The following is a 21,453-nucleotide window of genomic DNA, read 5'->3' on the forward strand; positions in this document are numbered from 1 at the left end:
CTAACAGACGTCCTGGTTGAAGTGTGAGGGCCAATAAGAAACATTCTGACAAACAGTCTAATATACCTCATGATTGAAGTGTGAGGGCCAATAAGAAACATTCTGACAAACAGTCTAATATACCTCATGATTGAAGTGTGAGGGCCAATAAGAAACATTCTGACAAACAGTCTAATATACCTTATGATTGAAGTGTGAGGGCCAATAAGAAACATTCTGACAAACAGTCTAACAGACGTCCTGGTTGAAGTGTGAGGGCCAATAAGAAACATTCTGACAAACAGTCTAATATACCTCATGATTGAAGTGTGAGGGCCAATAAGAAACATTCTGACAAACAGTCTAATATACCTCATGATTGAAGTGTGAGGGCCAATAAGAAACATTCTGACAAACAGTCTAATATACCTCATGATTGAAGTGTGAGGGCCAATAAGAAACATTCTGACAAACAGTCTAACAGACGTCCTGGTTGAAGTGTGAGGGCCAATAAGAAACATTCTGACAAACAGTCTAATATACCTCATGATTGAAGTGTGAGGGCCAATAAGAAACATTCTGACAAACAGTCTAATATACCTCATGATTGAAGTGTGAGGGCCAATAAGAAACATTCTGACAAACAGTCTAACAGACGTCCTGGTTGAAGTGTGAGGGCCAATAAGAAACATTCTGACAAACAGTCTAATATACCTCATGATTGAAGTGTGAGGGCCAATAAGAAACATTCTGACAAACAGTCTAATATACCTTATGATTGAAGTGTGAGGGCCAATAAGAAACATTCTGACAAACAGTCTAACAGACGTCCTGGTTGAAGTGTGAGGGCCAATAAGAAACATTCTGACAAACAGTCTAATATACCTCATGATTGAAGTGTGAGGGCCAATAAGAAACATTCTGACAAACAGTCTAATATACCTCATGATTGAAGTGTGAGGGCCAATAAGAAACATTCTGACAAACAGTCTAATATACCTCATGATTGAAGTGTGAGGGCCAATAAGAAACATTCTGACAAACAGTCTAATATACCTCATGATTGAAGTGTGAGGGCCAATAAGAAACATTCTGACAAACAGTCTAATATACCTCATGATTGAAGTGTGAGGGCCAATAAGAAACATTCTGACAAACAGTCTAACAGACGTCCTGGTTGAAGTGTGAGGGCCAATAAGAAACATTCTGACAAACAGTCTAATATACCTCATGATTGAAGTGTGAGGGCCAATAAGAAACATTCTGACAAACAGTCTAATATACCTATGATTGAAGTGTGAGGGCCAATAAGAAACATTCTGACAAACAGTCTAATATACCTCATGATTGAAGTGTGAGGGCCAATAAGAAACATTCTGACAAACAGCCTAATATACCTTATGATTGAAGTGTGAGGGCCAATAAGAAACATTCTGACAAACAGTCTAATATACCTCATGATTGAAGTGTGAGGGCCAATAAGAAACATTCTGACAAACAGTCTAATATACCTCATGATTGAAGTGTGAGGGCCAATAAGAAACATTCTGACAAACAGTCTAATATACCTTATGATTGAAGTGTGAGGGCCAATAAGAAACATTCTGACAAACAGTCTAACAGACGTCCTGGTTGAAGTGTGAGGGCCAATAAGAAACATTCTGACAAACAGTCTAATATACCTCATGATTGAAGTGTGAGGGCCAATAAGAAACATTCTGACAAACAGTCTAATATACCTCATGATTGAAGTGTGAGGGCCAATAAGAAACATTCTGACAAACAGTCTAATATACCTTATGATTGAAGTGTGAGGGCCAATAAGAAACATTCTGACAAACAGTCTACCAGACGTCCTGGTTGAAGTGTGAGGGCCAATAAGAAACATTCTGACAAACAGTCTAATATACCTCATGATTGAAGTGTGAGGGCCAATAAGAAACATTCTGACAAACAGTCTAATATACCTCATGATTGAAGTGTGAGGGCCAATAAGAAACATTCTGACAAACAGTCTAATATACCTCATGATTGAAGTGTGAGGGCCAATAAGAAACATTCTGACAAACAGTCTAATATACCTCATGATTGAAGTGTGAGGGCCAATAAGAAACATTCTGACAAACAGTCTAATATACCTCATGATTGAAGTGTGAGGGCCAATAAGAAACATTCTGACAAACAGTCTAACATACGTCCTGGTTGAAGTGTGAGGGCCAATAAGAAACATTCTGACAAACAGTCTAATATACCTCATGATTGAAGTGTGAGGGCCAATAAGAAACATTCTGACAAACAGTCTAATATACCTCATGATTGAAGTGTGAGGGCCAATAAGAAACATTCTGACAAACAGTCTAATATACCTCATGATTGAAGTGTGAGGGCCAATAAGAAACATTCTGACAAACAGTCTAATATACCTCATGATTGAAGTGTGAGGGCCAATAAGAAACATTCTGACAAACAGTCTAATATACCTCATGATTGAAGTGTGAGGGCCAATAAGAAACATTCTGACAAACAGTCTAATATACCTCATGATTGAAGTGTGAGGGCCAATAAGAAACATTCTGACAAACAGTCTAATATACCTTATGATTGAAGTGTGAGGGCCAATAAGAAACATTCTGACAAACAGTCTAATATACCTCATGATTGAAGTGTGAGGGCCAATAAGAAACATTCTGACAAACAGTCTAATATACCTCATGATTGAAGTGTGAGGGCCAATAAGAAACATTCTGACAAACAGTCTAATATACCTTATGATTGAAGTGTGAGGGCCAATAAGAAACATTCTGACAAACAGTCTAACAGACGTCCTGGTTGAAGTGTGAGGGCCAATAAGAAACATTCTGACAAACAGTCTAATATACCTCATGATTGAAGTGTGAGGGCCAATAAGAAACATTCTGACAAACAGTCTAATATACCTCATGATTGAAGTGTGAGGGCCAATAAGAAACATTCTGACAAACAGTCTAATATACCTTATGATTGAAGTGTGAGGGCCAATAAGAAACATTCTGACAAACAGTCTAACAGACGTCCTGGTTGAAGTGTGAGGGCCAATAAGAAACATTCTGACAAACAGTCTAATATACCTCATGATTGAAGTGTGAGGGCCAATAAGAAACATTCTGACAAACAGTCTAATATACCTCATGATTGAAGTGTGAGGGCCAATAAGAAACATTCTGACAAACAGTCTAATATACCTTATGATTGAAGTGTGAGGGCCAATAAGAAACATTCTGACAAACAGTCTAACAGACGTCCTGGTTGAAGTGTGAGGGCCAATAAGAAACATTCTGACAAACAGTCTAATATACCTCATGATTGAAGTGTGAGGGCCAATAAGAAACATTCTGACAAACAGTCTAATATACCTCATGATTGAAGTGTGAGGGCCAATAAGAAACATTCTGACAAACAGTCTAATATACCTCATGATTGAAGTGTGAGGGCCAATAAGAAACATTCTGACAAACAGTCTAACAGACGTCCTGTTGAAGTGTGAGGGCCAATAAGAAACATTCTGACAAACAGTCTAATATACCTCATGATTGAAGTGTGAGGGCCAATAAGAAACATTCTGACAAACAGTCTAATATACCTCATGATTGAAGTGTGAGGGCCAATAAGAAACATTCTGACAAACAGTCTAACATACGTCCTGTTGAAGTGTGAGGGCCAATAAGAAACATTCTGACAAACAGTCTAATATACCTCATGATTGAAGTGTGAGGGCCAATAAGAAACATTCTGACAAACAGTCTAATATACCTTATGATTGAAGTGTGAGGGCCAATAAGAAACATTCTGACAAACAGTCTAACAGACGTCCTGGTTGAAGTGTGAGGGCCAATAAGAAACATTCTGACAAACAGTCTAATATACCTCATGATTGAAGTGTGAGGGCCAATAAGAAACATTCTGACAAACAGTCTAATATACCTCATGATTGAAGTGTGAGGGCCAATAAGAAACATTCTGACAAACAGTCTAACAGACGTCCTGGTTGAAGTGTGAGGGCCAATAAGAAACATTCTGACAAACAGTCTAATATACCTCATGATTGAAGTGTGAGGGCCAATAAGAAACATTCTGACAAACAGTCTAATATACCTCATGATTGAAGTGTGAGGGCCAATAAGAAACATTCTGACAAACAGTCTAATATACCTTATGATTGAAGTGTGAGGGCCAATAAGAAACATTCTGACAAACAGTCTAACAGACGTCCTGGTTGAAGTGTGAGGGCCAATAAGAAACATTCTGACAAACAGTCTAATATACCTCATGATTGAAGTGTGAGGGCCAATAAGAAACATTCTGACAAACAGTCTAATATACCTCATGATTGAAGTGTGAGGGCCAATAAGAAACATTCTGACAAACAGTCTAATATACCTCATGATTGAAGTGTGAGGGCCAATAAGAAACATTCTGACAAACAGTCTAACAGACGTCCTGGTTGAAGTGTGAGGGCCAATAAGAAACATTCTGACAAACAGTCTAATATACCTCATGATTGAAGTGTGAGGGCCAATAAGAAACATTCTGACAAACAGTCTAATATACCTCATGATTGAAGTGTGAGGGCCAATAAGAAACATTCTGACAAACAGTCTAACAGACGTCCTGGTTGAAGTGTGAGGGCCAATAAGAAACATTCTGACAAACAGTCTAATATACCTCATGATTGAAGTGTGAGGGCCAATAAGAAACATTCTGACAAACAGTCTAATATACCTTATGATTGAAGTGTGAGGGCCAATAAGAAACATTCTGACAAACAGTCTAACAGACGTCCTGGTTGAAGTGTGAGGGCCAATAAGAAACATTCTGACAAACAGTCTAATATACCTCATGATTGAAGTGTGAGGGCCAATAAGAAACATTCTGACAAACAGTCTAATATACCTCATGATTGAAGTGTGAGGGCCAATAAGAAACATTCTGACAAACAGTCTAATATACCTCATGATTGAAGTGTGAGGGCCAATAAGAAACATTCTGACAAACAGTCTAATATACCTCATGATTGAAGTGTGAGGGCCAATAAGAAACATTCTGACAAACAGTCTAATATACCTCATGATTGAAGTGTGAGGGCCAATAAGAAACATTCTGACAAACAGTCTAACAGACGTCCTGGTTGAAGTGTGAGGGCCAATAAGAAACATTCTGACAAACAGTCTAATATACCTCATGATTGAAGTGTGAGGGCCAATAAGAAACATTCTGACAAACAGTCTAATATACCTTATGATTGAAGTGTGAGGGCCAATAAGAAACATTCTGACAAACAGTCTAACAGACGTCCTGGTTGAAGTGTGAGGGCCAATAAGAAACATTCTGACAAACAGTCTAATATACCTCATGATTGAAGTGTGAGGGCCAATAAGAAACATTCTGACAAACAGTCTAATATACCTCATGATTGAAGTGTGAGGGCCAATAAGAAACATTCTGACAAACAGTCTAATATACCTTATGATTGAAGTGTGAGGGCCAATAAGAAACATTCTGACAAACAGTCTAATATACCTCATGATTGAAGTGTGAGGGCCAATAAGAAACATTCTGACAAACAGTCTAATATACCTCATGATTGAAGTGTGAGGGCCAATAAGAAACATTCTGACAAACAGTCTAATATACCTCATGATTGAAGTGTGAGGGCCAATAAGAAACATTCTGACAAACAGTCTAACAGACGTCCTGGTTGAAGTGTGAGGGCCAATAAGAAACATTCTGACAAACAGTCTAATATACCTCATGATTGAAGTGTGAGGGCCAATAAGAAACATTCTGACAAACAGTCTAATATACCTCATGATTGAAGTGTGAGGGCCAATAAGAAACATTCTGACAAACAGTCTAATATACCTCATGATTGAAGTGTGAGGGCCAATAAGAAACATTCTGACAAACAGTCTAACAGACGTCCTGGTTGAAGTGTGAGGGCCAATAAGAAACATTCTGACAAACAGTCTAATATACCTCATGATTGAAGTGTGAGGGCCAATAAGAAACATTCTGACAAACAGTCTAATATACCTCATGATTGAAGTGTGAGGGCCAATAAGAAACATTCTGACAAACAGTCTAATATACCTCATGATTGAAGTGTGAGGGCCAATAAGAAACATTCTGACAAACAGTCTAATATACCTCATGATTGAAGTGTGAGGGCCAATAAGAAACATTCTGACAAACTGTTTAATATACCTCATGATTGAAGTGTGAGGGCCAATAAGAAACATTCTGACAAACAGTCTAACATCCGTCCTGGTTGAAGTGTGAGGGCCAATAAGAAACATTCTGACAAACAGTCTAATATACCTCATGATTGAAGTGTGAGGGCCAATAAGAAACATTCTGACAAACAGTCTAATATACCTCATGATTGAAGTGTGTGAGGGCCAATAAGAAACATTCTGACAAACAGTCTAATATACCTCATGATTGAAGTGTGTGAGGGCCAATAAGAAACATTCTGACAAACAGTCTAACAGACGTCCTGGTTGAAGTGTGAGGGCCAATAAGAAACATTCTGACAACAGTCTAACAGACGTCCTGGTTGAAGTGTGAGTGGTGTTTCCAAAGGTCTGTGAGTGTTTGATTGGTTCTCCCTGACCCACCGACAGCTCATCTGCTGTTGTTGCTGTGGTCTTCATGGAAGGACTTTGCTGTGTTTCTATCAGATCCATCAGCCCAATCATGATCAGTCTGATATTTATCCTGATTTATTTACCATGATAGTCAGCAGACAATTACCTCGAGGTCAGTAATAGAACCCCCTGGCATTTTTCGAGGATTAATCATCACTTTCTACATCTCCATTTCTATCAACATGAGAGTCCAACAATACGAGCCATGCACATCCTCACCAAGGAGATCCGTCAAATCCCAGGAGGAAAGGAAGGGAAAGAATCTGTCAAATTTCCAGGGAAAGCTCCAACATTTCCCGTCTGACATCTTCTTTCAAGTCAAAACTCTGACAAGGAGATGCTTCTTAAAATGTCTTCAAGGCGGACTTGATGGACTCACAGCTCTTGTCAGCTTGCGATGCAGACTAGACGGACGTGTGTGCGTGTGTGTGTGCGGGTGTGTGTGTGTGTGTGTGTGTGTGTGTGTTCGTGCGTGGTTTGGGCCTGCTGGAAATCAGTAGTCAGAGTTTTCAACAGCCTCCTCCTCTTTTTTCTCGGTGTTTTTCCAGCACCAAACGTGGATTTGCACGTCAGTTGTCCTGGGCCAGCTTCCAACTAGTTGGGACTCCTCAGCAGCGCCTCCACTGGTGGCAGCAGGCAGTGCACTGAGAAAGTAGTCTTAGTCATGCTTGCTGTTGCCACACATTGGACAGACTGTGGTACAGAAGACCCACACAGGTCCAACAGACTGTGGTGCAGAAGACCCACGCAGGTCCAACAGACTGTGGTGCAGAAGACCCACGCAGGTCCAACAGACTGTGGTGCAGAAGACCCACGCAGGTCCAACAGACTGTGGTGCAGAAGACCCACGCAGGTCCAACAGACTGTGGTGCAGAAGACCTACACAGGTCCAACAGACTGTGGTACAGAAGACCCACACAGGTCCAACAGACTGTGGTGCAGAAGACCCACACAGGTCCAACAGACTGTGGTGCAGAAGACCCACACAGGTCCAACAGACTGTGGTGCAGAAGACCCACACAGGTCCAACAGACTATGGTGCAGAAGACCCACACAGGTCCAACAGACTATGGTGCAGAAGACCCACACAGGTCCAACAGACTGTGGTGCAGAAGACCCACACAGGTCCAACAGACTGTGGTACAGAAGACCCACACAGGTCCTACAGACTGTGGTACAGAAGACCCACACAGGTCCAACAGACTATGGTGCAGAAGACCCACACAGGTCCAACAGACTGTGGTACAGAAGACCCACACAGGTCCTACAGACTGTGGTACAGAAGACCCACACAGGTCCAACAGACTATGGTGCAGAAGACCCACACAGGTCCAACAGACTGTGGTACAGAAGACCCACACAGGTCCAACAGACTGTGGTGCAGAAGACCCACACAGGTCCAACAGACTGTGGTGCAGAAGACCCACACAGGTCCAACAGACTGTGGTGCAGAAGACCCACACAGGTCCAACAGACTGTGGTACAGAAGACCCACACAGGTCCAACAGACTGTGGTACAGAAGACCCACACAGGTCCAACAGACTGTGGTGCAGAAGACCCACACAGGTCCAACAGACTGTGGTGCAGAAGACCCACACAGGTCCAACAGACTGTGGTACAGAAGACCCACACAGGTCCAACAGACTGTGGTACAGAAGACCCACACAGGTCCAACAGACTGTGGTGCAGAAGACCCACACAGGTCCAACAGACTGTGGTACAGAAGACCCACACAGGTCCAACAGACTGTGGTACAGAAGACCCACACAGGTCCAACAGACTGTGGTGCAGAAGACCCACACAGGTCCAACAGACTGTGGTGCAGAAGACCTACACAGGTCCAACAGACTGTGGTACAGAAGACCCACACAGGTCCAACAGACTGTGGTACAGAAGACCCACACAGGTCCAACAGACTGTGGTGCAGAAGACCCACACAGGTCCAACAGACTGTGGTACAGAAGACCCACACAGGTCCAACAGACTGTGGTACAGAAGACCCACACAGGTCCAACAGACTGTGGTACAGAAGACCCACACAGGTCCAACAGACTGTGGTACAGAAGACCCACACAGGTCCAACAGACTGTGGTGCAGAAGACCCACACAGGTCCTACAGACTGTGGTACAGAAGACCCACACAGGTCCAACAGACTGTGGTGCAGAAGACCCACGCAGGTCCAAACATTCCTAGGCCCACACCTGAAGGTGTGTTCTACAGCCTGCCAGGAATGTCAGCCTCAGTCCAAAGGTGTGTTTGCACAGCACAAAGTCACCTCCCACTTGCACGACAAAGCTCAGCTATTGTCTTCATGTCTCCTTTAGTGTGGACCTTTCACCGGTGGAATGGACACACCCATCCATGGTTAAACAGCGGATCTCCGTCCCCACGTCACGCTTGCTGACCATAGCACACAAAGAAGACATTTGGGAGCCAAAGTGGACCTTCAGGCACCACAAGCCCTCATTTGGACCTTCAGGCACACACCACAAGCCCTCATTTGGACCTTCAGGCACACACCACAAGCCCTCATTTGGACCTTCAGGCACACACCACAAGCCCTCATTTGGACCTTCAGGCACACACCACAAGCCCTCATTTGGACCTTCAGGCACACACCACAAGCCCTCATTTGGACCTTCAGGCACACACCACAAGCCCTCATTTGGACCTTCAGGCACACACCACAAGCCCTCATTTGGACCTTCAGGCACACACCACATTCCCAGCAGGGGAACCCTAAGCTCTCTTTGTGACACTGACTAGACAAGTGTTTGCATCCATTTTCAGACTACTGCTTCAGTACCACATTTGAGGAAAAAAAAAAAAAAAAAACACATTATGATGGGACTTTCAGAGTGAATAGAGTTTGCAGTGATGCGAGATTCTTATTTATGCCAGTTATAAACCAATTTATCTTTTTCAAAAATCTATTTAAAAATAAATCTACCATGTGTTCCGGACAATGGACATCAGCAGTATGTAAGCTGCACCCACTACATTTTAGAAGAAAAAACTATTTTCCATATATTAACCGCAGCAGACTATAAGCACATATATTTACATAAGAAGATTTGCTAAATGTTTATTTCCATAGCTTCGTTGTGTCCAGAGAGTGTCTGTAACAGGGCAGCAAAACAGCGGCTCAAACAAAACAGAAGCCATGGTCGTGGACCCACTAGCTGTGGAAACCAGTTCTCCAATCAGCAACACAGACTCAATAACTCCACGCTAACGTTTGAGTGATTTTACAAAACTGAAAGAATACATAAAGAATGCTACTGTACTCGGGGGTACTAGGATGCAAAACAATAACAGCACAATACTGCCTACTTTGTCTTCTTATATTCTTATTTTACTGTTATATTTGTATTCCCATTGTTGCTTTTTAGTTTTTATTCTTATTGTAATATTTCTCTATTTTGTTTCCATTTAAACCCCCATTATTTACTTTTTACTTTTTTTTAAATTGATCTCAACTCTGTACACTGCTGCTGGAATTTTAATTTCCCTGAAGGAATCAATAAAGTACTATCTAACTATCTATCTAATACTAACAAAGACACCCCTAGACGTCTTAGCATATTTGCTAATGCGAGCAACACAAGCTCAGTAAGTAAGAAGTCTTATGGAACGCAGCTGAGATAGGCTCCAGCACCCTCCGCGACCTCGCAAAGGGGAGTGATGAACGGATAATTCATACGAGTAGAAACGTTATGGACAATTAGAAAAAAAAAAGGTTGAAAGCTGAGTCCAAAGAGAACTGCGGCACATGCAGTGAGCAAAGTCGTCCAAAAGAGGGCACTGTAGGACAAACAGTAACACACCTATTCAGCGGCATGGCTCCGTTTTTGGCCGTCAATTATGGTCGTCTGCCAAGGAAGACACGTAAGTGAGCACCATTTTATTAGCCGTGGTGTACAAAGCAGGGGGAAAAAGGCGCGGCATACCATATTTTTCAGAGTATAAGTCGCACCTGCCTAAAATGCATAATAAAGAAGAAAAACATATATAAGTCGCACTGGAGTATAAGTCGCATTTTTGGGGGAAATGTATTTGATAAAATCCAACAGCAAGAATAGACATTTGAAAGGCAATTTCAAATAAATAAACAGGCTGAATAAGTGTAGGATATATGAGGCATAAATAAGCAACTGTATGTTAACTTGACATATTATGGGAGGAGTCATTCTAATAACTAGAACATATAGAACATGACAAACTATCTCTCACTCCTAATCCATAAATGCCATGAAATATTATACCTCTAGTCTCTTACGTCAATCAGATTAATAATATTTGATATTTTACAGTAATGTGTTAATCATTTATATTAGTATCAGTGCTTCTAGTCCTGCTATTAGTATCAATGCTTCTAGTCCTGCTATTAGTATCGATGCTTCTAGTCCTGCTATTAGTATCGATGCTTCTAGTCCTGCTATTAGTATCGATGCTTCTAGTCCTGCTATTAGTATCAGTGCTTCTAGTCCTGCTATTAGTATCGATGCTTCTAGTCCTGCTATTAGTATCGATGCTTCTAGTCCTGCTATTAGTATCGATGCTTCTAGTCCTGCTATTAGTATCGATGCTTCTAGTCCTGCTATTAGTATCGATGCTTCTAGTCCTGCTATTAGTATCAGTGCTTCTAGTCCTGCTATTAGTATCAATGCTTCTAGTCCTGCTATTAGTAACAGTGCTTCTAGTCCTGCTATTAGTATCGATGCTTCTAGTCCTGCTATTAGTATCAGTGCTTCTAGTCCTGCTATTAGTATCAATGCTTCTAGTCCTGCTATTAGTATCAGTGCTTCTAGTCCTGCTATTAGTATCCATGCTTCTAGTCCTGCTATTAGTATCGATGCTTCTAGTCCTGCTATTAGTATCAATGCTTCTAGTCCTGCTATTAGTATCGATGCTTCTAGTCCTGCTATTAGTATCGATGCTTCTAGTCCTGCTATTAGTATCGATGCTTCTAATCCTGCTATTAGTATCGATGCTTCTAGTCCTGCTATTAGTATCGATGCTTCTAGTCCTGCTATTAGTAGCAATCCTTCTAGTCCTGCTATTAGTATCAATGCTTCTAGTCCTGCTATTAGTATCAATGCTTCTAGTCCTGCTATTAGTATCGATGCTTCTAGTCCTGCTATTAGTATCGATGCTTCTAGTCCTGCTATTAGTATCGATGCTTCTAGTCCTGCTATTAGTATCGATGCTTCTAGTCCTGCTATTAGTATCGATGCTTCTAGTCCTGCTATTAGTATCGATGCTTCTAGTCCTGCTATTAGTATCGATGCTTCTAGTCCTGCTATTAGTATCGATGCTTCTAGTCCTGCTATTAGTATCGATGCTTCTAGTCCTGCTATTAGTATCGATGCTTCTAGTCCTGCTATTAGTATCAATGCTTCTAGTCCTGCTATTAGTATCGATGCTTCTAGTCCTGCTATTAGTATGGATGCTTCTAGTCCTGCTATTAGTATGGATGCTTCTAGTCCTGCTATTAGTATGGATGCTTCTAGTCCTGCTATTAGTATCAATGCTTCTAGTCCTGCTATTAGTATCAATGCTTCTAGTCCTGCTATTAGTATGGATGCTTCTAGTCCTGCTATTAGTATCGATGCTTCTAGTCCTGCTATTGGTATCAATGCTTCTAGTCCTGCTATTAGTATCAATGCTTCTAGTCCTGCTATTGGTATCAATGCTTTTAGTCCTGCTATTGGTATCAATGCTTTTAGTCCTGCTATTAGTATCAATGCTTCTAGTCCTGCTATTAGTATCGATGCTTCTAGTCCTGCTATTAGTATCGATGCTTCTAGTCCTGCTATTAGTATCACCTACTTCTAGTCCTGCTATTAGTATCAATGCTTCTAGTCCTGCTATTAGTATCAGTGCTTCTAGTCCTGCTATTAGTATCAGTGCTTCTAGTCCTGCTATTAGTATCAGTGCTTCTAGTCCTGCTATTAGTATCAGTGCTTTTAGTCCTGCTATTAGTATCAATGCTTCTAGTCCTGCTATTAGTATCGATGCTTCTAGTCCTGCTATTAGTATCAGTGCTTTTAGTCCTGCTATTAGTATCAATGCTTCTAGTCCTGCTATTAGTATCGATGCTTCTAGTCCTGCTATTAGGATCGATGCTTCTAGTCCTGCTATTAGTATCAATGCTTCTAGTCCTGCTATTAGTATCGATGCTTCTAGTCCTGCTATTAGTATCGATGCTTCTAGTCCTGCTATTAGTATCAATGCTTCTAGTCCTGCTATTAGTATCAGTGCTTCTAGTCCTGCTATTAGTATCAATGCTTCTAGTCCTGCTATTAGTATCAGTGCTTCTAGTCCTGCTATTAGTATCGATGCTTCTAGTCCTGCTATTAGTATCAATGCTTCTAGTCCTGCTATTAGTATCGATGCTTCTAGTCCTGCTATTAGTATCGATGCTTCTAGTCCTGCTATTAGTATCAATGCTTCTAGTCCTGCTATTAGTATCAATGCTTCTAGTCCTGCTATTAGTATCGATGCTTCTAGTCCTGCTGTTAGTATCAATTTTCTAGTCCTGCTGTTAGTATCGATGCTTCTAGTACTGCTATTAGTATCGATGCTTCTAGTCCTGCTATTAGTATCAATGCTTCTAGTCCTGCTATTAGTATCGATGCTTCTAGTCCTGCTATTAGTATCAATGCTTCTAGTCCTGCTATTAGTATCGATGCTTCTAGTCCTGCTATTAGTATCAATGCTTCTAGTCCTGCTATTAGTATCGATGCTTCTAGTCCTGCTATTAGTATCAATGCTTCTAGTCCTGCTATTAGTATTCATGCTTCTAGTCCTGCTATTAGTATCAGTGCTTCTAGTCCTGCTATTAGTATCAGTGCTTCTAGTCCTGCTATTAGTATCAGTGCTTCTAGTCCTGCTATTAGTATCAATGCTTCTAGTCCTGCTATTAGTATCAATGCTTCTAGTCCTGCTATTAGTATCAATGCTTCTAGTCCTGCTATTAGTATCAGTGCTTCTAGTCCTGCTATTAGTATCGATGCTTCTAGTCCTGCTATTAGTATCGATGCTTCTAGTCCTGCTGTTAGTATCGATGCTTCTAGTACTGCTATTAGTATCAATGCTTCTAGTCCTGCTATTAGTATCGATGCTTCTAGTCCTGCTATTAGTATCGATGCTTCTAGTCCTGCTATTAGTATCGATGCTTCTAGTCCTGCTATTAGTATCAATGCTTCTAGTCCTGCTATTAGTATCGATGCTTCTAGTCCTGCTATTAGTATCAATGCTTCTAGTCCTGCTATTAGTATCAATGCTTCTAGTCCTGCTATTAGTATCAATGCTTCTAGTCCTGCTATTAGTATCAATGCTTCTAGTCCTGCTATTAGTATCGATGCTTCTAGTCCAGCTGTTAGTATCAATGCTTCTAGTCCTGCTGTTAGTATCGATGCTTCTAGTACTGCTATTAGTATCGATGCTTCTAGTACTGCTATTAGTATCGATGCTTCTAGTCCTGCTATTAGTATCGATGCTTCTAGTCCTGCTATTAGTATCGATGCTTCTAGTCCTGCTATTAGTATCAATGCTTCTAGTCCTGCTATTAGTATCGATGCTTCTAGTCCTGCTATTAGTATCAATGCTTCTAGTCCTGCTATTAGTATCCATGCTTCTAGTCCTGCTATTAGTATCGATGCTTCTAGTCCTGCTATTAGTATCGATGCTTCTAGTCCTGCTATTAGTAGCGATGCTTCTAGTCCTGCTATTAGTATCGATGCTTCTAGTCCTGCTATTAGTATCGATGCTTCTAGTCCTGCTATTAGTATCGATGCTTCTAGTCCTGCTATTAGTGTCGATGCTTCTAGTCCTGCTATTAGTATCGATGCTTCTAGTCCTGCTATTAGTGTCGATGCTTCTAGTCCTGCTATTAGTATCGATGCTTCTAGTCCTGCTATTAGTATCAATGCTTCTAGTCCTGCTATTAGTATCGATGCTTCTAGTCCTGCTATTAGTATCGATGCTTGTAGTCCTGCTATTAGTATCAATGCTTCTAGTCCTGCTATTAGTATCGATGCTTCTAGTCCTGCTATTAGTATCGATGCTTCTAGTCCTGCTATTAGTATCAGTGCTTCTAGTCCTGCTATTAGTATCAATGCTTCTAGTCCTGCTATTAGTATCAGTGCTTCTAGTCCTGCTATTAGTATCGATGCTTCTACTCCTGCTATTAGTATCGATGCTTCTAGTCCTGCTATTAGTATCGATGCTTCTAGTCCTGCTATTAGTATCGATGCTTCTAGTCCTGCTATTAGTATCGATGCTTCTAGTCCTGCTATTAGTATCAATGCTTCTAGTCCTGCTATTAGTATCAATGCTTCTAGTCCTGCTATTAGTATCGATGCTTCTAGTCCTGCTGTTAGTATCAATGCTTCTAGTCCTGCTGTTAGTATCAATGCTTTTAGTCCTGCTATTAGTATTGATGCTTCTAGTCCTGCTATTCGTATTGATGCTTCTAGTCCTGCTATTAGTATCGATGCTTCTGGTCCTGCTATTAGTATCACCTACTTCTAGTCCTGCTATTAGTATCGATGCTTTTAGTCCTGCTATTAGTATCAATGCTTCTAGTCCTGCTGTTAGTATCGATGCTTCTAGTCCTGCTGTTAGTATCAATGCTTCTAGTCCTGCTATTAGTATCAATGCTTCTAGTCCTGCTATTAGTATCCATGCTTCTAGTCCTGCTATTAGTATCCATGCTTCTAGTCCTGCTATTAGTATCAATGCTTCTAGTCCTGCTATTAGTATCAATGCTTCTAGTCCTGCTATTAGTATCAGTGCTTCTAGTCCTGCTATTAGTATCAGTGCTTCTAGTCCTGCTATTAGTATCAGTGCTTCTAGTCCTGCTATTAGTGTCGATGCTTCTAGTCCTGCTATTAGTATCAATGCTTCTAGTCCTGCTATTAGTATCAGTGCTTCTAGTCCTGCTATTAGTATCGATGCTTCTAGTCCTGCTATTAGTATCAATGCTTCTAGTCCTGCTATTAGTATCAATGCTTCTAGTCCTGCTATTAGTATCAATGCTTCTAGTCCTGCTATTAGTATCGATGCTTCTAGTCCTGCTATTAGTATCGATGCTTCTAGTCCTGCTATTAGTATCAATGCTTCTAGTCCTGCTATTAGTATCAATGCTTCTAGTCCTGCTATTAGTATCAGTGCTTCTAGTCCTGCTATTAGTATCGATGCTTCTAGTCCTGCTATTAGTATCGATGCTTCTAGTCCTGCTATTAGTATCGATGCTTCTAGTCCTGCTATTAGTATCGATGCTTCTAGTCCTGCTATTAGTATCGATGCTTCTAGTCCTGCTATTAGTATCAATGCTTCTAGTCCTGCTATTAGTATCAGTGCTTCTAGTCCTGCTATTAGTATCGATGCTTCTAGTACTGCTATTAGTATCAATGCTTCTAGTCCTGCTATTAGTATCCATGCTTCTAGTCCTGCTATTAGTATCGATGCTTCTAGTCCTGCTATTAGTATCAATGCTTCTAGTCCTGCTATTAGTATCGATGCTTCTAGTCCTGCTATTAGTATCGATGCTTCTAGTCCTGCTATTAGTATCGATGCTTCTAATCCTGCTATTAGTATCGATGCTTCTAGTCCTGCTATTAGTATCGATGCTTCTAGTCCTGCTATTAGTAGCAATCCTTCTAGTCCTGCTATTAGTATCAATGCTTCTAGTCCTGCTATTAGTATCAATGCTTCTAGTCCTGCTATTAGTATCGATGCTTCTAGTCCTGCTATTAGTATCGATGCTTCTAGTCCTGCTATTAGTATCGATGCTTCTAGTCCTGCTATTAGTATCGATGCTTCTAGTCCTGCTATTAGTATCGATGCTTCTAGTCCTGCTATTAGTATCGATGCTTCTAGTCCTGCTATTAGTATCGATGCTTCTAGTCCTGCTATTAGTATCGATGCTTCTAGTCCTGCTATTAGTATCGATGCTTCTAGTCCTGCTATTAGTATCGATGCTTCTAGTCCTGCTATTAGTATCAATGCTTCTAGTCCTGCTATTAGTATCGATGCTTCTAGTCCTGCTATTAGTATGGATGCTTCTAGTCCTGCTATTAGTATGGATGCTTCTAGTCCTGCTATTAGTATGGATGCTTCTAGTCCTGCTATTAGTATCAATGCTTCTAGTCCTGCTATTAGTATCAATGCTTCTAGTCCTGCTATTAGTATGGATGCTTCTAGTCCTGCTATTAGTATCGATGCTTCTAGTCCTGCTATTGGTATCAATGCTTCTAGTCCTGCTATTAGCATCAATGCTTCTAGTCCTGCTATTGGTATCAATGCTTTTAGTCCTGCTATTAGTATCAATGCTTCTAGTCCTGCTATTAGTATCGATGCTTCTAGTCCTGCTATTAGTATCGATGCTTCTAGTCCTGCTATTAGTATCACCTACTTCTAGTCCTGCTATTAGTATCAATGCTTCTAGTCCTGCTATTAGTATCAGTGCTTCTAGTCCTGCTATTAGTATCAGTGCTTCTAGTCCTGCTATTAGTATCAGTGCTTCTAGTCCTGCTATTAGTATCAGTGCTTTTAGTCCTGCTATTAGTATCAATGCTTCTAGTCCTGCTATTAGTATCGATGCTTCTAGTCCTGCTATTAGTATCAGTGCTTTTAGTCCTGCTATTAGTATCAATGCTTCTAGTCCTGCTATTAGTATCGATGCTTCTAGTCCTGCTATTAGGATCGATGCTTCTAGTCCTGCTATTAGTATCAATGCTTCTAGTCCTGCTATTAGTATCGATGCTTCTAGTCCTGCTATTAGTATCGATGCTTCTAGTCCTGCTATTAGTATCAATGCTTCTAGTCCTGCTATTAGTATCAGTGCTTCTAGTCCTGCTATTAGTATCAATGCTTCTAGTCCTGCTATTAGTATCAGTGCTTCTAGTCCTGCTATTAGTATCGATGCTTCTAGTCCTGCTATTAGTATCAATGCTTCTAGTCCTGCTATTAGTATCGATGCTTCTAGTCCTGCTATTAGTATCGATGCTTCTAGTCCTGCTATTAGTATCAATGCTTCTAGTCCTGCTATTAGTATCAATGCTTCTAGTCCTGCTATTAGTATCGATGCTTCTAGTCCTGCTGTTAGTATCAATTTTCTAGTCCTGCTGTTAGTATCGATGCTTCTAGTACTGCTATTAGTATCGATGCTTCTAGTCCTGCTATTAGTATCAATGCTTCTAGTCCTGCTATTAGTATCGATGCTTCTAGTCCTGCTATTAGTATCAATGCTTCTAGTCCTGCTATTAGTATCCATGCTTCTAGTCCTGCTATTAGTATCAATGCTTCTAGTCCTGCTATTAGTATCAATGCTTCTAGTCCTGCTATTAGTATCAATGCTTCTAGTCCTGCTATTAGTATCGATGCTTCTAGTCCTGCTGTTAGTATCAATTTTCTAGTCCTGCTGTTAGTATCGATGCTTCTAGTACTGCTATTAGTATCGATGCTTCTAGTCCTGCTATTAGTATCAATGCTTCTAGTCCTGCTATTAGTATCGATGCTTCTAGTCCTGCTATTAGTATCAATGCTTCTAGTCCTGCTATTAGTATCAGTGCTTCTAGTCCTGCTATTAGTATCAATGCTTCTAGTCCTGCTATTAGTATCGATGCTTCTAGTCCTGCTATTAGTATCAATGCTTCTAGTCCTGCTATTAGTATTCATGCTTCTAGTCCTGCTATTAGTATCAGTGCTTCTAGTCCTGCTATTAGTATCAGTGCTTCTAGTCCTGCTATTAGTATCAATGCTTCTAGTCCTGCTATTAGTATCAATGCTTCTAGTCCTGCTATTAGTATCAATGCTTCTAGTCCTGCTATTAGTATCAGTGCTTCTAGTCCTGCTATTAGTATCAGTGCTTCTAGTCCTGCTATTAGTATCAGTGCTTCTAGTCCTGCTATTAGTATCAGTGCTTCTAGTCCTGCTATTAGTATCAGTGCTTCTAGTCCTGCTATTAGTATCGATGCTTCTAGTCCTGCTATTAGTATCGATGCTTCTAGTCCTGCTATTAGTATCGATGCTTCTAGTCCTGCTATTAGTATCGATGCTTCTAGTCCTGCTATTAGTATCAGTGCTTCTAGTCCTGCTATTAGTATCAGTGCTTCTAGTCCTGCTATTAGTATCAATGCTTCTAGTCCTGCTATTAGTATCAATGCTTCTAGTCCTGCTATTAGTATCAATGCTTCTAGTCCTGCTATTAGTATCAGTGCTTCTAGTCCTGCTATTAGTATCAGTGCTTCTAGTCCTGCTATTAGTATCAGTGCTTCTAGTCCTGCTATTAGTATCGATGCTTCTAGTCCTGCTATTAGTATCGATGCTTCTAGTCCTGCTATTAGTATCAATGCTTCTAGTCCTGCTATTAGTATCAATGCTTCTAGTCCTGCTATTAGTATCGATGCTTCTAGTCCTGCTATTAGTATCGATGCTTCTAGATCTGCTATTGAAGTCATTCAGACTCTCTTTGGCGCCCTCTGCTGGTGTCTACACGGCTGCACCCAGAGAAGCGGAGGTAAGCGCCCCCCAGCGGCCGAGGGGCTCACTGCAGGGGCTGACGTCAGGGGTCGCCGAGTTCACTTTCCAAACAACAGCCGTCTTGTTCACTCCCGCCATTAAAAAGCAAGCAAGAAGTCCTTAAAACTTACAAAACATGAAGACGTTCGACTCAAGTGCTTACCTGATTCCTCCAGAAAGTTCCTTCACGCACTTTAAACCACGCGACGTTCCCGCGCAGCTCCAGACCGCGTGGACGCTGGACGTGACGCGACGCAGCAGAACAGCCCAGCGGAAAAGACGTCCAAATGTCCAAAGACGTCCAAATGTCCAAAGATGTCCAAATGTCCGATCATGCAAAAAGTCCCGCTGATGGCGAGCTGCGTTCCTGCAGGTGTGCACCTGCACCTGCGCCTGCACCACAAGAAGAAGAAGAAGAAGAAGAGCCCAGGAGCAGCCGCACACCAACTCCACCAGGGAAGAAGAAGACCATCTGTCGATCAATCTTCACTAATTGTAGCGCGCCACCTGGCGGCCGTAATTGGGGGTGGAGTCAGGTGACTCACCTTATTGGACTCTAGAGACAGAAATCATCTTGTAGTGTGACGTCATGTTGTCAGCGGGCAGCAGGTAAAAAAATAGTGTGAATGCAGGTAACAAAATAGTCTGAAAGCAGGTAACAAAATAGTGTGAATGCAGGTAACAAAATAGTGTGAAAGCAGGTAACAAAATAGTGTGAATGCAGGTAACAAAATAGTGTGAAAGCAGGTAACAAAATAGTCTGAATGCAGGTAACAAAATAGTGTGAAAGCAGGTAACTAAATAGTGTGAATGCAGGTAACAAAATAGTGTGAATGCAGGTAACAAAATAGTGTGAATGCAGGTAACAAAATAGTGTGAAAGCAGGTAACAAAATAGTGTGAAAGCAGGTAACAAAATAGTGTGAATGCAGGTAACAAAATAGTGTGAAAGCAGGTAACAAAATAGTCTGAATGCAGGTAACAAAATAGTGTGAAAGCAGGTAACTAAATAGTGTGAATGCAGGTAACAAAATAGTGTGAATGCAGGTAACAAAATAGTGTGAAAGCAGGTAACAAAATAGTGTGAATGCAGGTAACAAAATAGTGTGAATGCAGGTAACAAAATAGTGTGAATGCAGGTAACAAAATAGTGTGAAAGCAGGTAACAAAATAGTGTGAATGCAGGTAACAAAATAGTGTGAAAGCAGGTAACAAAATAGTGTGAATGCAGGTAACAAAATAGTGTGAAAGCAGGTAACAAAATAGTCTGAATGCAGGTAACAAAATAGTGTGAAAGCAGGTAACTAAATAGTGTGAATGCAGGTAACAAAATAGTGTGAATGCAGGTAACAAAATAGTGTGAATGCAGGTAACAAAATAGTGTGAAAGCAGGTAACAAAATAGTGTGAATGCAGGTAACAAAATAGTGTGAATGCAGGTAACAAAATAGTGTGAATGCAGGTAACAAAATAGTGTGAAAGCAGGTAACAAAATAGTGTGAAAGCAGGTAACAAAATAGTGTGAATGCAGGTAACAAAATAGTGTGAAAGCAGGTAACAAAATAGTCTGAATGCAGGTAACAAAATAGTGTGAAAGCAGGTAACTAAATAGTGTGAATGCAGGTAACAAAATAGTGTGAATGCAGGTAACAAAATAGTGTGAAAGCAGGTAACAAAATAGTGTGAATGCAGGTAACAAAATAGTGTGAATGCAGGTAACAAAATAGTGTGAATGCAGGTAACAAAATAGTGTGAAAGCAGGTAACAAAATAGTGTGAATGCAGGTAACAAAATAGTGTGAAAGCAGGTAACAAAATAGTGTGAATGCAGGTAACAAAATAGTGTGAATGCAGGTAACAAAATAGTCTGAATGCAGGTAACAAAATAGTGTGAAAGCAGGTAACAAAATAGTCTGAATGCAGGTAACAAAATAGTGTGAAAGCAGGTAACTAAATAGTGTGAATGCAGGTAACAAAATAGTGTGAAAGCAGGTAACAAAATAGTGTGAATGCAGGTAACAAAATAGTGTGAAAGCAGGTAACAAAATAGTGTGAATGCAGGTAACAAAATAGTGTGAAAGCAGGTAACAAAATAGTCTGAATGCAGGTAACAAAATAGTGTGAAAGCAGGTAACTAAATAGTGTGAATGCAGGTAACAAAATAGTGTGAATGCAGGTAACAAAATAGTGTGAAAGCAGGTAACAAAATAGTGTGAATGCAGGTAACAAAATAGTGTGAATGCAGGTAACAAAATAGTGTG

General features: G+C 40.7%; 2 protein-coding genes across 2 annotated transcripts in view; one reads left to right on the top strand and one right to left on the bottom strand.

Annotated features, from left to right (window-relative positions):
* Positions 1-19,651, bottom strand: part of LOC133562402 (lamin-A-like) — a 91,731-nt gene extending 72,080 nt beyond the window's left edge. The window contains exon 1 of the mRNA XM_061916583.1: positions 19,359-19,651. The gene's annotated coding sequence lies outside the window, so the exon portion shown is untranslated. The remainder of the gene's footprint in view (positions 1-19,358) is intronic.
* Positions 8,684-10,208, top strand: LOC133561468 (proline, histidine and glycine-rich protein 1-like). Its single transcript, XM_061914756.1, has 2 exons — positions 8,684-8,914; positions 8,989-10,208. Exons 1-2 carry the CDS (start codon positions 8,895-8,897, stop codon positions 9,428-9,430), a joined length of 462 nt encoding a protein of 153 aa, XP_061770740.1. The 5' UTR covers positions 8,684-8,894; the 3' UTR covers positions 9,431-10,208.
* Positions 19,652-21,453: the final 1,802 nt, after the last annotated feature.

Source organism: Nerophis ophidion, linkage group LG11, assembly GCF_033978795.1.
Source record: "Nerophis ophidion isolate RoL-2023_Sa linkage group LG11, RoL_Noph_v1.0, whole genome shotgun sequence".
In the NCBI taxonomy this organism is placed as follows: Eukaryota; Metazoa; Chordata; class Actinopteri; order Syngnathiformes; family Syngnathidae; genus Nerophis; species Nerophis ophidion.

Bases quoted from the DNA above. Each gene is read 5' to 3' on its own strand.
- LOC133561468 (XM_061914756.1), top strand. From the start codon at position 8,895: ATGTCAGCCTCAGTCCAAAG. The intron at 8,915-8,988 runs GTGTGTTTGCAC...TGTCTCCTTTAG, and splicing joins ATGTCAGCCTCAGTCCAAAG to TGTGGACCTTTCACCGGTGG.